This window comes from Chionomys nivalis, chromosome 8 (assembly GCF_950005125.1).
Source record: "Chionomys nivalis chromosome 8, mChiNiv1.1, whole genome shotgun sequence".
In the NCBI taxonomy this organism is placed as follows: Eukaryota; Metazoa; Chordata; class Mammalia; order Rodentia; family Cricetidae; genus Chionomys; species Chionomys nivalis.
Window position 1 is genome coordinate 66,491,931 of NC_080093.1, and position 20,966 is coordinate 66,512,896.

General features: G+C 38.7%; 1 protein-coding gene across 7 annotated transcripts in view; it reads left to right on the forward strand.

Moving 5' to 3' along the window:
- Ate1 (arginyltransferase 1) overlaps positions 1 to 20,966 on the forward strand; it is a 131,907-nt gene that overhangs the window by 51,515 nt on the left and 59,426 nt on the right. For all 7 annotated transcript variants that reach the window (XM_057778531.1, XM_057778533.1, XM_057778530.1 and 4 more), the window contains 2 exons: positions 14,055 to 14,236; positions 18,054 to 18,153. In XM_057778531.1, the coding sequence (XP_057634514.1) occupies positions 14,055 to 14,236; positions 18,054 to 18,153 (282 nt within the window). The remainder of the gene's footprint in view (positions 1 to 14,054; positions 14,237 to 18,053; positions 18,154 to 20,966) is intronic.

A 20,966-nucleotide genomic window follows, 5' to 3' on the forward strand; every position in this document is an offset into this window, starting at 1 on the left:
TTTCAGAAAGCCCACAAACACATGGAAATTAAACAGTGCTCCCCTGAATCACCAATGGGTCAAGGCTGAAATAAAGGAAGAAATTAAAGACTTCCTAAAATTCAACGAAAATTACCACACAACATGCCCAAATTTATGGGAAACAATAACAGCAGTGTTAAGAGGAAAGTTCATAGTATTACATATGCCTACATAAAGCTGAAAAAAATCCCACACTAATGACTTAACAGAACACCTGAAAACTCTAGAACAAAAAGAAGCAAACTCACCCAGGAGGACTAGAAGGCAAGGAATAATCAAATTGAAAGTTGATAGCAACAAAATAGGAACAGATAAAATGATACAAAGAATCAGAGACAAAGAGTTGGTTCTTTGAGACAATCAACAAAATATGACCTTTATCTAAACTAATCAAAAGGCAGAGAATATCCAGATTAACAAAATCAGAAATGAAAAGGGTGACATCACAACAGACATGGTGGAAATCCAGAGAATCATGAAGTCATACTTCGAAAACCTGTACTCCACAAAATTGGAAAACTTAAAGGAAATGGACAATTTTCTGGAAAATACCATTTGCCAAAATTAAATCAAGACCAGATAAGCAAATTAAATAGACCTAAACTGAATAGAAACTGTTCTCAAAAGTCTCCCAACCAAAAAAAAGCCCAGAACCAGATGGTTTTAGCAGAGTTATACAAGATTTTCAATGAAGAACTAATACCAATACTTCTCAAATTGTTACACACATTGGAAACAGAAGAAACATTTCCAAACTCATTATGAGGCTACAATTACCCTGATACCCAAACCACACAAAGACATTACTAAGAAAGAGAATTACAGACCAATCTCACTCATGAACATTGGTGCAGAAGTACTCTATAAAATACTGGCAAACTGAATCCAAGAATATATCAGAAAAATTCACTATGACCAAGTAGGTAGGCTTCATCCCAGGGATGCAGGAATGGTTCAACATACGAACATCTGTCAATGTAATTCACTACATAAACTACAAAGAGAAACCCACGTGATCATCTTATTAGATGCTGAAAAAGCCTTCAACAAAATACAACATCCATTCATGATAAAGGTCTTGGGGAGAGTAGGTATACAGGGAACATACCTAAACATAATAAAGGTAATATACAGCAAGCCAGCATCAAACTAAATGGAGAGAAACTCAAAGTGATCCCACTGAAATCAGGAACAAGACAAGGTTGTCCACTCCATATCTATTCAATATTGTACTTGAAGTTCTAGCTAGAGCTATAAAACAACAAAAGGAGATCAAAGGGATACAAATCGGAAAAGAAGTCAAACTCTCACTGTTTGCTGATGCTATGATAGTTTACATAAGTGACCCCCAAAATTTTACTAAGGAACTCTTACAACTCATAAACACCTTCACTAATGTAGCAGGATACAAGATTAACTAAAAAAAAAAAATCAGTAACCCTCCTTTATACAGATAAGTGGGCTGAGAAAGAAATAGAGAAACATCACCTTTCACAATAGCCACAAATAATATAAAATATATTGGGGTAATGCTAACCAAACAAGTGAAGAACAAGACAAGAACTTTTAAGTCTCTGAAGAAAGAAATTGAAGATGACACCAGAAAATGGAATGATCTCCCATGCTCTTGGGTAGGTAGAATTAACATAGTAAAAATGGCAATCCTATCAAAAACAATCTACCAATTCAATGCGATGTCCATCAAAATCCCAGCAAAAGTTTTTACAAACCTCGATTTCATATGCAAAGGAAAATACCCAGGATAGCCAGAACAATCCTGTACTACAATAAAGGAACTTCTGGAGGCATCACAGTCCCTGACTTCAAACTCTTCCACAGAGCTGCATATCCATACACTTGACTTTTGACAATGGGGCAAAAATAAAATGGAAAAAAGAAAACATATTCAATAAATGGTGCTGGTATACTGGATATCAACATGTAGAAGAATGAAAATAGATCCATATCTATCGCCATCCACAAAACTCAAGTCCAAATGGATCAAAGACCTCAACATAAAACGAACTACACTGAACCTCATAGAAGAGGAAATGGAAAGTACACCTGAATGCATTGGTACAGGAAACCACTTCCTAAATATAAGCACTAAGTAACACAGACACTGAGAGAAAAAATAAATGGGACCTCCTAAAACTGAGAAGCTTCTGTAAAGTAACGGACACATTCAACAAGATAAAATGGCAGCCTACAGAATGGGAAAAGATCTTCACTAACCCCACATCAGACAGAGGTCTGATCTCCAAAATATACAAAGAACTCAAGAAATTGGTCATCAAAAGAACAAATAATTCAGTAAAAAAAAAAAAAAAACAAAAAAACCTGGGTACAGATCTAATCAGAGAACTCTCAACAGAGGAATCTAAAATGGCTGAAAGACACTTAAGGAAATGTTCAACATCCCTTAGCCATCAGAGAAATGCAAATCAAAACAACTCTGAGATTCCATCTTACATTTTTAAGAATGACCAAGATCAAAGACACTGATGACAACTTAAGCTGGAGAGGTTGTGGGGAAAAGGGAACCCTTCTGCATTGCTGGTGGGGGTGAAAACTTGTGCAGCTGCTTTGGAAATCGGTATGGCAATTTCTCAGAAAATTTGGAAACAACCTATCTCAGAATCCAGCAATACCTCTTTTGGGTATATACTCAAAGGATGTTCAATTGTACCACAAGGATATGTGCTCAGCTGTGTTCATAGCAGCATTTGTCATAGCCAGAACCTGGAAACAACTTAAATGCCCCTCAACATGGATAAAAAAGATGTCGTATATTTACACAATGGAGTACTACACAGCAGAAAAAAAAAATGACATCTTGAAATTTGCGGGCAAATTGATGGATCTAAAAAAACATATTGAGTGAGGTAACCCAGACCCAGAAAGACAAATTTATGTATTCACTCATAAGTGGCCTTTAGACATAAAGAAAAGAAAAAGCAGCCTGCAATTCACAATCCTAGAGAACCCAGACAACAATGAGGACCCTAAGAGGGACATACATGGATCTAATCTACATGGGAAGTAGAAAAAGACACAATCTCCTGAGTAAATTGGGAATGTGAGGATCATGGGTATGGGCGGAAGGGAAGGGTGAAGGTAGGAAGGGAGGTGGAGAAAAATGTATAGCTCAAGAAAAACAATAATTAAAAAAGCATCCCCCCAAAAGATATTAGTGTTGCCGGGTGGTGGTGATACTGGCCTTTAATCCCAGCACTTGGGAGGCAGAGGCTTGTGGATTTCTGTGAGTTGGAGGCCAGCCTGGTCTACAAAAGTGAATTCCAGGATAGCTAGGACTGTTAAACAGAGAAACCCTTGTCTATCTATTGAAATTGATATGCTTTATGTAATATTTAAGCACTATTTTATTAATGTTCATAATATTAGATCACAAGCCATGAATATTCTCAAAAGCTTTTAAACAGCTTTTTCAAGATTTTGTTTTTGAATGGCAAACTGCTACAAAAGACCTAAGAAAGCATTCTGAGGAGACATTAAGAACCTCACTCACTGTCTCTTCAGTCAGCATAGTATTGCAAGGCAGCTTCCTGTATTAGGGTATTACCAATGGTCAGAATTTGGAAGAAAGAATAGTGGTTACAGAGACCTGGCGCCTGAAGAGAGGGAGAGAACTCAAAGAAGTTCTGGAGAGATGAGTGGCGTAGAGTCCGAGTTGTTAAGCTGGAGGGGTTCAGATAATTTTCAGTAGAGCACATAAGGTCAGATATGTTGAGAGCTGGTATGTGCTGCAGTGCTGTGGGATGAGGCTAGGAAGAGGGCTGAGCCTATGTGGGAGCCTTTGCCTGTTTTATTAAGTGCTTAGGCCCAGGTTCATTTTAAGAAGTGAAGCCAGGTAGAAAAGAAGTTACCTCATGAAAGCATAGCCATTTGTAGGTGATGGTAATTAGTCTGCTGGTGGTCCTGAAAAATCAGAAGAGGACGACTAGGCTGTGGTGGCTTGAACTATTGGGCCAAAGCAGAGAGGAGCAGGGTTTTGTTTGTAGCTGTGTACATTAGGAAAGAGTCTCGTGGTTTTCAGACTGTATCCTGTAACTTACAATGGAAGTTGAATGTTATTGCTCAAAGGCACCAACTAGAAACCTGGAACAAAATCATCAGGATTGTCATTTATCTACTCTCCCCTTCCTGTGGTTCTAAGAGCTGTTGGACAGTTGTGGCTCAGGCAGAGCTTCTAGCAAGGCCAAACGGTTGAACTGAAGGCATCGTTTCTTTTCTTGAGTTCACTTTGCTGAGTACAATGTAAGCAAGTTGCATGTGTGGCCAGACAGTACTCCCAAAACTCATTAGTCAGGACAGGAGTATACTTCAGTTAGGTTTCGAACATCACATGATTATTGAGACAGTGTAAATTGAAAATGTGTATTTATAAGTGTAATGACAACTACCGAAGTCTTAGTCTGGAAAGAGCCTCAGGAGACTAAAATGTAAAGGTTGATTGTGAGATTAAAGGAAGCATGCTTAATGTAGAAATTTAAACTCTAAATAGAAAAATGCCACAAATTTGACTTGTTCAAGTTTTTTTCTGCACAAACTTGAGTTAGTTTAAGGATATTCTTGCTGGGCTAGCTAGCTTTCCTTCAGAAGCAAAGTATTCATCATTACTCCCAAGACCTTTTTAAACTGTGTTCAAAATCAGGGTCATCTTCCCTGACAGTTTTCATTGCCCATTAGTTGTGCATGAATGCTTCAGAAAAGCCTTGAATAGTAAATCCTGGGGTGGATTAGTTTCCATGGGGACATCAGTCTTGTTTGATCTTGGCATTCATTGAGTTCTCAGTCTGGGATGTCACCATGGAATTTATTTTCCTGTAAGAAGGACTGGGGAAGCAGGATACCAGTTGTACAGCTTTAACCAAAGTTTACTGTGCAGTCCAAGGTGTGTGCTGTAGTGCTCAGTAAATACTGTCGAGATAGTCAGGCTTCAGGATCCTGTTACTTTTTGTAAGCCCTTTGGAAGGCGCTTTATTTTGTAAAATCTTTTTATTGGGAAAGTTAGGATTTAATACACAAGAATCAGATTAAGGCAAAGCATTTAGTATTAACAATTTAATTTTTAAAACCTATAAATTCTGTGGTAAAAATGCTTAATTTTTTCTCTCCCTCACTTCTGAACACTTACTAAAACTATTTATGGTAAGTCCTTCATCATTTACTAAGCTTTGTAAAGTCCAGTTAATTTATGTCTATTGATGTGTTTGATTTTAAGTTGTGGATAAGTAAACCTTTTTTGCTTTTTTTTTTCTGGAGCATTTAAATTCCTAAGAAATATACTTGTTTGCTCATCCGTTGGTTTTGCAAATTGCTAAGGTGTCTTAGCTCTTTGTATTACACAGCACACGTGAGTCTGTTGTAACTGTAGTGTGGTGTACCGCAGAAGCTGTGTCCACTCAGAAATACTGACCTGATATGCTGATATGCAAGTCAAGACTTTCGTTCCTTCCTAGCTTGTCCCTAAATTGGCTTAGTGACCTTGGGCAAATCTCTTAGCACCTTGTTTTCCTTAGCCTTGTAAGAGTGTCCAGAGGAACATCTCTCAAGACTGAGCAGGTTAAGCAATGTTTTAGCAGATCTTATTGCTTGTTTTCAGGCTTGGGCATTATAAACATACATGTAAAGTCCACTCCCTTCTACAGCTTGCTATTCTCCATGCTCAGCTCCATGCTCTGTCTTCTTCACTTGTCTTTTATGATCTGGCACAAGTTGCTACTTTACTTTAGACTAAACCTACTCAGTTTTTTTCCTACAAAGCAAATGTTATCCCATCTTGCATATTCAGATGTATATATCTTATTTTTATTTTATTTTTTTAAAATATTTATTTATTTTTTATGTATACAACATTCTGTCTGTGTGTATGCCTGCAGGTCAGAAGAGGGCACCAGACCCCATTACAGATGGTTGTGAGCCACCATGTGGTTGCTGGGAATTGAACTCAGGACCTTTGGAAGAGCAGGCAATGCTCTTAACCTCTGAGCCATCTCTCCAGCCCCATATATCTTATTTTTAAATATGGCTTTTTTTTTATCTTATATTGATAAAACAGTAACCTTTTTTGGGTGAAGTAATTTTTCTTTCATAAAGAGAAATGGGCAGTCAGAAATCTTGAGAACTATTTGTTACATAAAGGCAGTGTGGCCAATGGGAGAGTACATAAATACAATTGCCATCACTTCCTTGGACATCCTTTACATTTATTGAAATGGCAATGATGAGCATGCTGGTGTGACCCAATGATGCAAGAATTTTGTAGAGAGTATCAGTAAAAAGGAAAGGAATGTTACATGCTATTTATTTATTTATTTATTTATTTAATTATTTAATTAATTATTTATTTATTTATATTGCTTGGAGACTATGGGTATCTAATGAGGGATCATTATATTTCTTGATCTATATTTAAAATTATTAAAGGGTTTTAGATTTGTTTAAGCTGAAACAGAGTATAACACACAAAATGTCAGTTATTTAACACCAGTAATCATTAGAGAATTGTCTATCAAAACCACGAAGTATCACTTGGTACCCAGTGGGTTAACTTTGAACAGAAATGGAGAAATAGTGCTGCTCTGGCTGTGGAGAAATTGCTGCTTTTGTGTGCATTGGAAGGAATATAAAATGTTGTAGCTACAGGGGAGGAACGTTCCTTTAAAAACTATATTGAGCTCGGTGGGTGGTGTACATTTTTGGTCTCAGCACTCTGGGGGCAAGGGCAGGTATATCTCTTTGAGTTGGAGGCCAGCCTGGTTTTCAGAACAGTCAGGGCCACATAGTGAGAGGCTATTTTTAAAAATGAACAACAAACCCAAACCAAAAAAAAAAAAATAGAGATTTGCCTATGATGCAACAGTTATACAGAAAAGAAGGGAACGTGAGCAGTGTAGCAGTGATTGTAGCAACGTGTTCATGGCAGGCAAAAGGGAGATAGATCAGCCCAAGTATTTGTTGATACATGGTGACCAGTAAAGTGTTACACTGACCTGCAGAATACTGTTCACCCTTCAAAAAGAGAGAAATTATTCACATTCGATTGAACTGGAAAACACACAAATCACAAGAGGACAAACACTGTAATGTCCTCCTTCATGAGGCACACATTGTAGATCACCAGGACATCACTTTACTCAGTTTTCTACTCAATGCACTGAAAGTGGTACACTTTATGTATATTTTACCACAGCTAAAACAATAGTTCAAAACATTTAAACATGCTAGAATGTTCAGTGTAGTTGAATGCAAAGTTATGCTTACAAATTGTAAGCATTCTGCATGATTAATGTTAATATGAGTGTGTGTGCACGTGTGTGTGAATGTATGAAGCCCAGAGGACTACCTCTTAAGTGTTCTTTACGAGCCATGCACCTGACATTTTGAGACAGTCTCTCATGTGGCCTGGAATGTACAGTTAGGCTAGCTTGGCTAGCCAGTGAGCCCTAGGGCCTATCTCTATCCCCCCAAAGCCTGGGACTATAAGCCTGTGCCACCATGCCTGACTTTTCTGTGTGAGCTCTGGGCATGTAACTCAGGTCCTTTGTAGCTGCAATTGCTGCCACCCATTGCCAACTACTTTGATGTAAACTAAGGTGTAGTTTTAGAAGTTCAGTTAAATTGTTCTCACTGGAAATACAGCCGTATATTATTTAAAATCTAGTGTTATTGCTTACAAATTTGAGAGGATACTGCTTTTTCCTTAAACTAAGAATTTCATGCTAGTAGATTTATCTAAAGAGTCACCTTAGTTATATATATCTGGATTCTTAAAATTTGTTTCTAAGCTGTTAGTTTCTATAAGGAGCTTTTTTCCTGTGATTTTGAAGACTTTGATTTATGTACTTGCTTATCTCAGTAAATCAGTTCCACAGCGCTCATATTTGAGTGTATTTAATATCACCTGTAAGTGGAAACTATTTCACATAGAAATAGAAGTAAGAGCTTTTCTGATTATGGACAGACATGTAGAAAACTTTTAGTTCTATAACTAACCATATGTCAAACACAGCGGTTTCAGGTCATAAAGAACTGTTTTATTAATTGATTGAATTTACAAGTACACAAATAAAACACAAACAAAACCAGATTCTCCATTTACAGTTCATCAACCATCCAACATAACATCAGGTCCAGCTCTTAGTACAGTAGTGGGGATATCATCCTGGTCCTGGAAATGGAAACACAGACCCAAGAAAGAGAAACATGAGGCAAAGAATGGGCAGTGATAGCACTGCATGGGAACCACTTTGGGATGTAAGAACAAGTGCTTCTCATGTATCCTCCAGTGAGGTCACTCAAGCTTCTCGGGGGATGACCTCTAGGCTCTTAACTGATCTTACCTGGACAACATAAATACAGGTCTGATTTAATCGACTTGTTATTTGATACAAAACCAGTAAACATTAAAACTGTTTCAAAGAGCATTTGCAGATATAATTTAATAAAATATAAGATTGAGATTAGATTCCTACATAGATTAAAACAACTACTAATTATATATGTGGTAGACTAACATTTGGGATTATTTGTTCCCTTTTTAAAAATTATTTTTTTACTTTTAATTTATTTTTTTAAAAAAGAAAACAAACTATCCTTTTTTAATTTTACATACCAATCCCAATTTCCACTCTCTCCCCTCATTCTCTACACCTATCCCCCCCCCCATCCACTACTCAGAGAGGGTAAGGCACATTGCTTTGGGGGAGGTCCAAGGCCCTCCTTACTATATGGAGGCTGAGCAGGGTATCCATCCGTGGGAGGAGTGAGAATATGAACAAAGAGGTCAAAACCATGATGGAGACACCCACTGAACAGTTTACTTGAGCTAATCGGAGCTTACCAACTCCAGCCATACTAGTCCCTCTGAATGTGGGTGACAGTTGTATTCATTCCTTTCTAAGAATGCTACAGGTTAACCTCTGTTCCTACAGAGTTGTAAAATAAGGTACAAGAAAACTAACAAGATTTTTGTGTCCTAGAGGAAGCATTTGGGAGAGGTGGTTTGGGTGCTTTGTAAAGGGAGGGAGCACAGGCTCTGTTCTCTGCAGTCTTTCTCCTGCCCCATCCTTACCCTCTTTTGAAAATCCTCTCAAATGACTTCCTCTCTGCTAGGTACTCTCAGCGTAGCTGAGTTTGGGGCATCACTGAGGCACAGGAAGGCAGGTGGGTGAGGAGACAGGTGTACTTTGTTAGAATAAATAAGCACCCATTTGGGGAACAGTTTGGCTGGAAGTGAGAATTGGCCTATTAATATTCTTGTCACCTCTACATGGCGCTTTGGAAATGGATACTCACTGCATAGCTCATTAATCACCAATGGTAGGCCATCTTTCCCCTGAATTCAAGGTGAATTTTCTTTTGTATAGCAGAGAGGAGCTTTATTATTTTTTCCTTTTATCAGCCAAATCCTTGAAATGGAGGAATTTGTGAAAATTTTCTCATCAATTCCTTTACACATCCTAAACTGCAAACTGCAGACTAGGAAAGAAATATTAAGTACTGCTAATCCCATCACTGACTGATTTATGAGGACCTAACTATGTAATTCTGTAAACACTGGCTTTGGGAATGTACCATTCATAGTGAAGAAAAACTGACCTAAGCTTGCTCACTGGTCTCCTTTTATTTGTATCTTATCTCTGTTCCTCACAACTTAGATGGAAAGCACTAGTATGGATCCTGTTTTAAATTTTGTTCCTTATAGTTTATAGGCGCCTCTTACTTTGAAGATGCAGGATATTCTTCATAGTGCAGGGATGCCATTAGCCTTCCTGACTCTCACTCTCATGAGCGTGCAGTCTGTTTCCAGAGGCTCCATGATGGCAGGAGATTAGATGCAGAGGCTGACATGAGAATCAGGTGATCTTCTAATTAGATTTGTAAAAAAATCCACAACTCTGCAACTTTCCATATGTATTGATTTTTGATTTGGAAAGTGCAGTGCTTATTGTTTGTTTTTAATCACAGAATGAATGAAATTTATTTAATTTATTGTTATTTTTAAAAGAATTATTAGATCTGCTTTTTAAATTTCACTGTTTTCTAATTGGTAAGTATCTGTATGTATTCCATTAGACATGAACTCTTGGGTGTTCTCTCTCTCCTTTTCTAAGTATAAAGGAGTTTGAGGTCATGAAGTTTCAGACCTGTCAATTTGCATGATGTCTTTCTTTGGCTTTAAGGCAAATAGCCCTTTACTTTCTTTTTTCCCCAAATAGTGTACTTTTCTACGTAATACACTGTGCTTGTGACAATTGAGCAACGTTGACAGAAGACCTTAACTAATAAGGTTTAAGGCATGTAATAGCCACACATAAATTAAGTGGAATTCTCAAGTCAGTAAGCACTCGTGACTTGGGGATACTTCTCAAGCAAGAGTTCCTGAGCTTCTAGGGGAAAAATAAAAGGGCTATTCTAAGATTTAGCTCTTTCTGACCTAGTTGAAATGATAGCAGAAGAGGAGAGTAATGTTTAACCTTTTGTTATTTTGATATGATGATGTCACCTATAGAGTTTACAGTAGAGAACCATGCAATTCAATTACCAATAAATAAATAAATAAAAATAAAATCAAAAGAATAATATTCTGGGCCTGCTTTATGCACATCTATGTTCTCTTAACATCAGGGCAGAATACCTATGTAAATTTGATATTTTTCTTCATGGGAGATTTCCCTCTGTTCTTTTATTTTTTTCAATGTTATATAGTAGTATGGGTACATAGATTTTTATACTTGAGATTATAGATCACTGTTATTTTTTTGCTTAACGTGGTCTAATAATGAATTAGGTATTTCAGTTAGCTCCATGCCTCTTTGAGTGTGGACTCGTTGTTTGAGTACTACCTCTCTGACACTGAGATCTAGTAAGCTCATATTTCCTGCCCAGTCCTAACGTCAGCCACATCTCCTAGCACTGCTTCCTTTGATTGCAGGAAATATACCAAGATCTTGTCAGCAAGGTGTCTTTGGGTGTTTCTCTTGGGGTGTTTCTTTCAGGCCCTCTCAGCTGACAGAAAAAGAAATGTGTGTGTATAGTAACTCACGAGTATGTACACATTTATAGTATGCACATTTCTGTGTGGAACCATCTGTGTTTGCAGCAGTGAGTTCTCACGTTTTCAACTGTAATCCATCATCACTTGGATCATGCTAGTCACAGCACTGAGAACCCTACCATATGCTCTCTGCTTGCTTGTTACACGTACCGCAGTGTCAGAATTGTTGACCTGGCCCCTGTGGGAAGCAGCTTTATCAGAGTACAGTGTTTATGTGCACTTTCTTTTGTTTTCATCCGCACAGATCCCTTTCATTTCTACCCTTGCTTATTTCACCTTTTTTCTCTGTCCAACTCTGTTAGTAAGAATGTTCCATACATTTGTGCTGCAGTTATATTTTATTGTTAAAAGTCTGTATATTGTCATAAGACCTAAATGATTTGCAAAATTTTCATAATTAAGATTTACTTTTTTTGTTTAAAGTGCTGAGTTTTAGCTGGGCAGTTGTGGTGTGCACCTTTAATCCCAGCACTCGGGAGGCAGAGGCAGGTGGATCTCTGTGAGTTTGAGGCCAGGCTGGTCTACAGAGTGAGTTCTAGGACAGCCAGGGCTACCCAGAGAAACCTTGTTTTGAAAAACCAAAATCAATAAATAATAAAGTGCTGAGTTTTGATTAAAAGGCATATAGTATGGTGTCTTTGCTGTTATATGATGTCATAGAGAACAGTCTCAACTCCTGAAGGGCTGGTGTTTCATCTATTAATCCCTTGCCTAGACCTCTCAACCTCCTGATAATATGCAGTAAACTCTGCATACTTTGCCTTTTACTTAATGTATTTGTAACTATATAGGACACAGAATTTCAGACTGGCATTTTACAATTAGCAATATGCATTTAAAGTGCTGTCTCTGTTTCTTTCTCTGTGTATGTGTGTATGAGAGAGAGAATTTTTTTTTATTAATTAATGATAATACCTTATATATAGGGATGAACCATAGTTTATCCATCTATGTATTGAAAAATGTCTGGGTTGTTCTGGTTTTGACCAATTAGGAATGAATGATATAAACAATATGTGAGGTTTTGTCTTTAGGTAAGTTTCCAAACCAAATGAATAAGTACAGAGTATGATTGCATTCTTTTAATGCTTAGAGTATGTTTAGTTTTGTGAGAAGTTCCTAAAGTACCTGTAACTGTTTTACCTTCCCAACATCAGAGCAGGACTTCCTGTTTCCTTGCATCTCTCCTGGCATATGATGTCCAGCTTGTGGGGATCAATATTCCGATACATAGGACTGCTTCGTGTTGTGTGTGCAGATCTATAGTGATAGCATTGTTGCTTATGCTTAGGTGCTGTCTTTCCGCTTTTTCAGTAAAGCACATGTTCAGATCTTTGGTCCATTTTTAATTTGGTTGTTTAGTGTCTTATGGTTGAGTCTTAAAGCTTTACATGTTTCATTAAGTATGTCCTATATATATGTTCTGTGGCTTGACTTTGTTTTCTTAACAACATTTCTTGTAAAGCAAAAGTTTTAAATTAATTTAATAAGGTACAAACAAGTTTTTTCTTTCATGGATTTTGTTTTTGGTGATGTATCTGAAAACTCATTAACCAAGCCATGATCACCCAGATTTTCTCTTCCAAATGCCAAGTTCTCTAATATTGATTTTGACATTTGGGTCTGTGATCCATTTTGAGCTCAGTATTATGAAAGGTGTCAGGTTCATCTTGAGTTTTGCTTTACCTGTGGTTGTCCAACTGTTGAACACTTACCTTTCCCTATTGAATTGCCGTTTTTCTTTGTCAAAGGTTATTGTGTTTGTGTGGATTTGTTTCGTCTGATTTGTCCATTTATTGTTCTGTCAAGACAACCACACTGTCTTCATTTCTCAGTGGGGTTAGATGTCCTGAGCCTTTTGTCTCTCATGTCCAGCTTCAGAATGAATTTGTCGATACTCATAAGATAGCTTGTTGCAGTTCTGATTAGGATTCTACTGTCTGTGCAGCAACTTGAAAAGAACTGGCATTGTAACAATTCTAGTCAAGAAAAATGTGGGTCTTCTTTGATTCCCTTCATAGATATGCTTTCCTATGTATCGATTGTGTACATGTAAGCTTTAAGCTTACGTTTTTTTCATTGTGTTTTAATTTTTTTATTCTAGTCATTATTATAAAGGAAAATCATTTCATATCTTAACCTTTCATTCTAGGCTTTACTATAGTTATAGTTTTTTCTTGGTTCTTTTGGATTTCCACTATCGTGTCATAAAGAGAGACGTTGATTTTTGTGTTCTTTACTCTGAACTAATTCCTCCTCCATCTCTTTTCTCCTCCTCTCCTTTCCTCCCCTTCTTCTTTCTCTCCTTTCTTCCTTCCCTTCTCTACCCCCTCTCCTTCAGGACTTGCGCATGCTAGGCACCACTGATCTACTCCCGTAGCTCCCTTTGATCCCTTCCTCTGTCTTACTATATTAGCTGGGATTTCAAATCTGATACTGAGTAGAGTTGGCTGTGTTCATAATCCTGAGTGGGGAAGGAGAGGGAACCATCCAGTTTATTAATGTTAACTGTGCTTCTAACAATGGTTTTTGTATATGTTACTAATCTGCTCAAGAAGTCTCTCTCTTCCCTGTCACTTGGTAGAAGTGTTGGCCAACTGTTGGAGTGCGTCCTGTATTTCCTGAACTGATTAATATATCACAGTGTTTTCTTTTTGTAGTCTTCTGGTTGAGGTGGATCACGTTATTTGCCTTCCTCTCTTGATTTTTCCTTCTTTTACTCTTTTCCTCTCCTTCCCTTTCTCTTCATCCCTCTTTCATTTCCATCCTTCTCTTTTAAAAAAAAATGAGTTTTTCATGCTAAAGCACTCATTATCTGGAAGGTGGTCTCAATGAAGCAAAGTTTTAAAACGTAATAACATGAATAAAATAAGATTATTTAGATTAAGAGATCTTTTTAATATAAAGAAAATGACTCCCTGTTGATGTTTCTGTGCCTGCTTTTTCATAGGCAGAGTACCCTGCTAATGGACCGGAGTGTGGTTATGGCTCCTTTCACCAGCAGTACTGGCTCGATGGGAAGATTATTGCTGTTGGTGTGATCGACATCCTCCCATACTGTGTGTCTTCCGTGTATCTATACTATGATCCTGACTACTCATTTCTGTCTTTGGGTGTCTATTCAGCATTAAGGTAAGACTGTAAGACTGCTTTGTACAGTTGAGTTCATGAAGGGTCAAGTAATTACTCATCTTGTGTATATTTCATTATGCAGTAGTAGGAATCTGTTTTATTGTATAATAATTTGCTGCTGCAGTAGTTCCGTTAGCTGTATATTAATATTTAAAAGTAACAGTTTTAGGAGGCTAGAGAGATGATTCAGCAGTTAAAAGTACTTCCTGTCTTTTCAGAAGACAGGAATTCAGTTGACAACACCCACATCTAGCTGCTGACAGCTCCAGGGAATCCTGCTGGTCCTCTTCTGGCTTCTGTAGGAATTTGCATGTAACATGTGTGCATACACACACATGCGCGTGCGTACACACATACACATACACACACAGGGTGGGGGGGCAGATGGTTGGGGGATAGAATAAAATAAACCCTTCTTTGTAGCGATATTTTATTTATCATCTAACAAATAAAGCTTGCTTGAAGATTAGAGAATAAAGCTAGCCACACTAGTCAGCCATGCAGGCCAGGCTGTGGTGGCACACACCTTTAATCCCGGCAGCCACTAGTTAGCCATAGAGGTTGGGCAGTGGTAGCGGGCACCTTTAATCCCAGCACTAGAGAGGAATCTAAGGTGGGATGAGACAGGAACTCACTCCCTTGCAGTCTGAAAATTTCGTAGAGGTATGAGCTCTCTAGTAGTTGTCTGTTTTGCTTCTCTGATCTTTCAGAGAAGATTTCTGTCTGTGAGTTTTTATTAGTCGTGCTACATCTCTCAAAAAAGTAACAGCTTTAGAAGTGATACCATAGTTTGATGTTCATTTTCCAGCTTTTAATGTTTATGTATACTCTAGAGCGAATATAAGAAATCATTGTGGACTTCTCTGAGATGGCTTAGGACGTAAAATGCTTTCTGGGTAAGCCCAATGTATGAAGTTTCATCTCCAGGACTCATATGAAGGTGTAGGATAGAAATGACTCTAAAAGACCATAGTATGTCCGTTACCTCTACTCCCACCATACACAAAATAATATTTCTCAAAAGGAAATCACATGTTTGGAGAAGTTTATTGTTTGATGTATATATTTTCTAAGCTCCCCTGTCAGTCATTTATGCTCTATAAATGTAACATCTATATTGTTATCACTAGCATATATGTTCTCTCAGTGTTAAAGATGCAGCTAATGTGGTGTGAATGAATTAAAGGCATGTGCATGTGCTCAAAGAAAAAAAGACTTACACCACTTACATGGTTTTATGAACATATGGATTTGTATATCTCCACAAACTAAGAAGGTATGGTATCATTAGGCAATCTTGTGGGACCACTTACATATTTGGTCTGCTACTGATTTGCAAAAGTGTCAAGACGCATGTGGTTATGTAGGCATGCAAATCAGCAATGGGGGAGACCTGTCTATCTGCTGGTGACTGTGACCCTCCTCAGAAAATGATTTCCCGTTTGTGGCCATAGCTACAGATACGTGTCACATAGCACGAATATCTTTAATGGTGAGACGGTTTGGTTGGGAGTGTCTTCTCTGGAATATTTTGTTTCTGTTCTTATTCCTACTTATATGTGTATGCAGTACAATAAAAGAAAGAGGTATGGAAACTGTTTTGCTTTTGTTTTTTGAGTAGCATAAGTTTCATTGTGTTCCCTAGTATTTGTGTCTTTACTCACATTCTTACACCATTATGAAGTATATTGCCAGGTTATCGTAGTTTACCCTGTAAATTTAGTATTTTCCTGAATTACCAAAGTAGAAAGAAGCATTGATACTTTTCTTTAAATTATCAATTTGAGTTTTACAAATTGGGCTGATTTTTTTTTTTTTTGCCTATGTTTTAGTGCCCATCTTGACATTTACTGCCTGACTTTTCCCCTGACATTAATGTGTCAAAAACAAGTTTGCAATTATACAGTATTTTTAACTGATCTCTGACAATCCTTTTTTCTATGTATTGAATTGTACTTTACATAAACTAATTTAAAGACTAGAATATCTTAGATAGAGGTAGTGAGAGGTGGTCAAATTCAGGCTGCATTTTGAAGATAGAGCCCAGGAGCTTGTTGGAGCATTGGACACGGGTGTGGAGGAGTAGTTGAGGATGGATGGCTCACGGACTTGAGTAAGTGCTGGTGCAGTGATTCCAAATATGCAGGTCCAAAGTAAGAGGTGCCATCTAGACTAGCTGGGGTGCAGTCAAGAGTTATTGAGTATGGGTGGATGTTGAGGCTTTTGCATTTACTTGATTCTTTCTTCAGTTTGAATCTTGAAAATAGATTAGTCCTAGGAATCGTAACATTTAGTCTGTTACAGAAACATTTTCAATAAGTTTTGGATAACTTTACAAAGATTTTAAATTTGCACTGGAGAAATGAATAGAGTAGTTCTTTAAACCTGGATTTTCTCCACTGGACAAGGCGGCCTATGCCTGTCATCTCAGCACTCAGGAGGCTGAGCTAGGAGAATGAGAGTCTGAGGGCAGCATGGGCTGTGCAGCCAGTTCTGGGGTAGGCTACACTGCATAAAGCAAGCCTCTCTAACAGAACAAACAGAACCTCTTGAATTTTATATATCCATTGCTGCTACTAAAAAAACAAAAATAGAACAAGGAAACTCAAAAGACAAAACCACCATTCTTCTTGCTTTAGAAATTTAAATTTATTGAAACTCTCATATACAGCCCTCTCATTTAGCTGGACAAGTAGGGGAAATTATGTACCAAGATTTATCTTATTACAAATTAGAACCACTTTACACATAAGCAATTCAGTGAAGATTGAACTTCTTTGTTTTAGCAGCCCTCATCCCTGCTAACAAGGCATGGAGCGAGAATGTGGTAATGTCCCTCTCATTTAGGGAAACGGTATGGAAACTGTGCTTCTAGTTATACAATAAATTGTGAGTCAGATACAGTCAAAAGGGTTCTTTGTAAATGCATATATAATTTTTCCTGACATGTATCACCTATTAAGTTTAAAAAAAAATTGTTGTGCTGTTAAAACAGCCCAAATTCCTTGGACATTCTAGAACATACTGAATAATATTATACATATCTTTATTTTCATCTTCGGTTGGTTGTAGATCAGCTCTTTTGCCCAGTAAAGTATAAAATCTGAATTTAGATGTATTTATTCAAAAATAATTTTGATGTTTTGACGCTGTTTGTTTAGTAGTTATAATCTTGTGTTTTAAAAATCATTTGTCTTCAAGATCTCCTGAGTAAACTGGGAACGTGGGGACCATGGAAGAGGGTAGAAGGGGAGGGGAAAGAAAGCAGGGGAGTGGGGAGAAATATATAGTTCAATAAAAACAATTAAAAAAAAAACATTTGTGGGGGCTGAGAGATGGCTCAGAGGTTAAGAGCACTGACTGTTCTACCAGAGGTCCTGAGTTCAATTCCCAGCAACCACATGGTGGCTCACAACCATCTATGATGAGATCTGGTGCCCTCTTCTGGCCTGCAGGGATACATGCAGGCAAGATGCTGTGTACATAATAAATAAATCTTAAAAAAAAAAAAAGAAAAAAAAAAAGAAAAAAACATTTGTCTTGCTGGGTGTGGTAGTGCACACCTTTGGTACCAGCACTTAGGAAGCAGAAGGAGGCCAATCTCTGAGTTCAAAGCCTGCCTGGACTATAGAGCAAGTCCCAAGACAGTCAGGGCTACACAGAGAAACCCTGTCTCAAACAAACACACAAAATGATTTTTCTTTTAAGAGTTGGGTATTTTGATATTTTCCATTAGATTTTATTGCATAGATTTTTTTTTTTTAAATTGAAACCAGAATTAACTGTACGGTCCCCTCCCCCCCCTTTTTTTTGGCAGAGAAATTGCTTTTACTAAACAACTGCATGAGAGAGCATCGCAACTCAGCTATTACTATATGGGCTTCTACATTCATTCCTGTCCCAAGATGAGATACAAGGTAATGTCAGTTTCATGCCTGTGCCTGTTTTCATTATAGAAGATAAATTTTCACTAAGATTTGCATCTCGGGGCAGAGGATTTGAGGTGTGTAGCAGTGGGGATGGGTTTTTAAGGAGGCCTTTTGCGCATTCATAAGGAGTTCTTTCTGAAGTGAGAATCACAGCCTCCCTGTGCTCACAGAGATCTCTTACTAATGTTAGTATTAAGTATATTTTGTTACAATTTCCTTTTAAAAAAAGTTGTCAGAGTCTCTTTAGTGAAGGCCTTTGATTTTTCCTAAGTGTTATATAGAACTGCAGAGGACCAGACTTCCCTGCCACTGTGACCACCACTTCTGTCTGTTTCACTGTGTGGTGCTTAGCTCTGAGATGCGTGGAGATGGAGACAGATCTCCCTCTTAAGATATGTAATGCAAGTGATGCTGGGAGAGTCTTAGCATAAAGCTGGGTCATAAAGTGGTTGATAGATGGCCTATAAGGATATGGGGTTTTCTTCCAGAGTGGAGGAGAAAGGAAGGAAGGGCTCAAATAAAGAGTATATGTGATGGAGACACACAGAGTTCAGGGAGAGATGCTGGTAAGTTAGGGGTCAGAGTGCCAAACCCATGAGGCCTTCATAGGAGAAAGAACAGACACTCCTGTCCTGGTTATAAGCAAGATTTATTTATTTATTTAAAAACAATGTGAAACAGCTTAAAAACATACAAAAACAAAAAGTATCCTCTGGGCTCCCTGTGTGCCCACTGCTCTGCAGTTATTCACCTGCCTCCTCTTACCTGTCCCCTGGACTCCCTGTGTGTCCCCTGCTCTGCAGTTATTCACCTGCCTCCTCTTACCTGTCCCCTGGACTCCCTGTGTGTCCCCTGCTCTCCAGTTATTCACCTGCCTCCTCTTACCTGTCCCCTGGACTCCCTGTGTGTCCCCTGCTCTGCAGTTATTCACCTGCCTCCTCTTACCTGTCCCCTGGACTCCCTGTGTGTCCCCTGCTCTCCAGTTATTCACCTGCCTCCTCTTACCTGTCCCCTGGACTCCCTGTGTGTCCCCTGCTCTCCAGTTATTCACCTGCCTCCTCTTACCTGTCCCCTGGACTCCCTGTGTGCCCACTGCTCTGCAGTTATTCACCTGCCTCCTCTTACCTGTCCCCTGGACTCCCTGTGTGTCCCCTGCTCTGCAGTTATTCACCTGCCTCCTCTTACCTGTCCCCTGGACTCCCTGTGTGTCCCCTGCTCTCCAGTTATTCACCTGCCTCCTCTTACCTGTCCCCTGGACTCCCTGTGTGTCCCCTGCTCTGCAGTTATTCACCTGCCTCCTCTTACCTGTCCCCTGGACTCCCTGTGTGTCCCCTGCTCTCCAGTTATTCACCTGCCTCCTCTTACCTGTCCCCTGGACTCCCTGTGTGTCCCCTGCTCTCCAGTTATTCACCTGCCTCCTCTTACCTGTCCCCTGGACTCCCTGTGTGTCCCCTGCTCTGCAGTTATTCACCTGCCTCCTCTTACCTGTCCCCTGGACTCCCTGTGTGTCCCCTGCTCTGCAGTTATTCACCTGCCTCCTCTTACCTGTCCCCTGGACTCCCTGTGTGTCCCCTGCTCTCCAGTTATTCACCTGCCTCCTCTTACTGTTCTTTCACTCCACTCCCACCCTCATTTCCTTTAGAATTATTTTGGAACATAATGAGGATATCCAGTTTTTGGAAGAGAGGGTCTAATACAGCCGTAGCTGGCCTGGAATTTGATATGTAGACCAGGTTGGCCTCAAACTCTAATCGACCTGCTTCGGCCTCCCAGGTGCTGAGATTAAAGATTTGAGCTACCATGTCAGACAGCTATGATATCTCTTTTAACTGAAGAATCCCGGACTGCTTTTTTTTCTCCCTCTTATATTTTGAGGTGCTGGGAATCAAACCCAAGAACTTGCAACTAACACTTCCTAGTTTTTATTGCATTTAAGAATATTGCTCTTGGACTTTTTTATTTTTAAAAAACTATCCTAGTGGATGGAGATATACCAGAGTGGTTAAGAGCATTGGCTGCTCTTCCAGAGGACCCAGGTTTGATTCTCAGCACCCACATGGAGGCTCACAACCATCTATAACTCCAGTACCAGAGGACTGAGTATCTTCTTTGTCCTTTCCAGGGACCAGGTGTGCACATGGTGCATGTGTGTACATGTAGACAGAACATTTGTACACATGAAATAAAATAAGTCTTTAAAAAAACCCTAAATTCTTTTTTTTTCTTTTTTCTTTTTTAATTGAGCAAAGGTAACATTGAAGACTAGTATTTACATATGGGAATTTCTTCCTGACCTTTTTGGTATGTTTTTGAAATCATGAATCCTGAGGAAAGTCTTTTGAAAAGTCAGGAAATTGGGGAAAATATGTAATTCTTCCATAAAGTTAAAACTGAAAAATCAACATTAAAATGTCACTATTTTGTGAGTCAGACATGGTGGTATACATCTTTAATCCTAGCACTCACGATCTCTGTGAGTTCGAGGCCAGCCTGATATACAGAGCGAGTTCCAGGACAATCAGGGCTACACAGAGAAACTCTGTCTTGAAAAACCAAAAGAAGAAAAAAAAAAAAAAGAAAGAAAAAGACGTTACTGGTTTGAGGTATCCTGTGTCTAATGGAAGGAAGATCTAGTAGAGACATGACTGAGGGAGCTGACAGCTGATATGACATTGGAGGAAGAAGGACAGGATTATGGTAGAGGAAGCTGTTGGGTTTAATCAAAGGGTCTTGCTTATGGTTGCTGCCGTTAAAAGTAGGGCATGGAGCTATTTGTTGTTAACAGTGTAGATAGTGTTAAA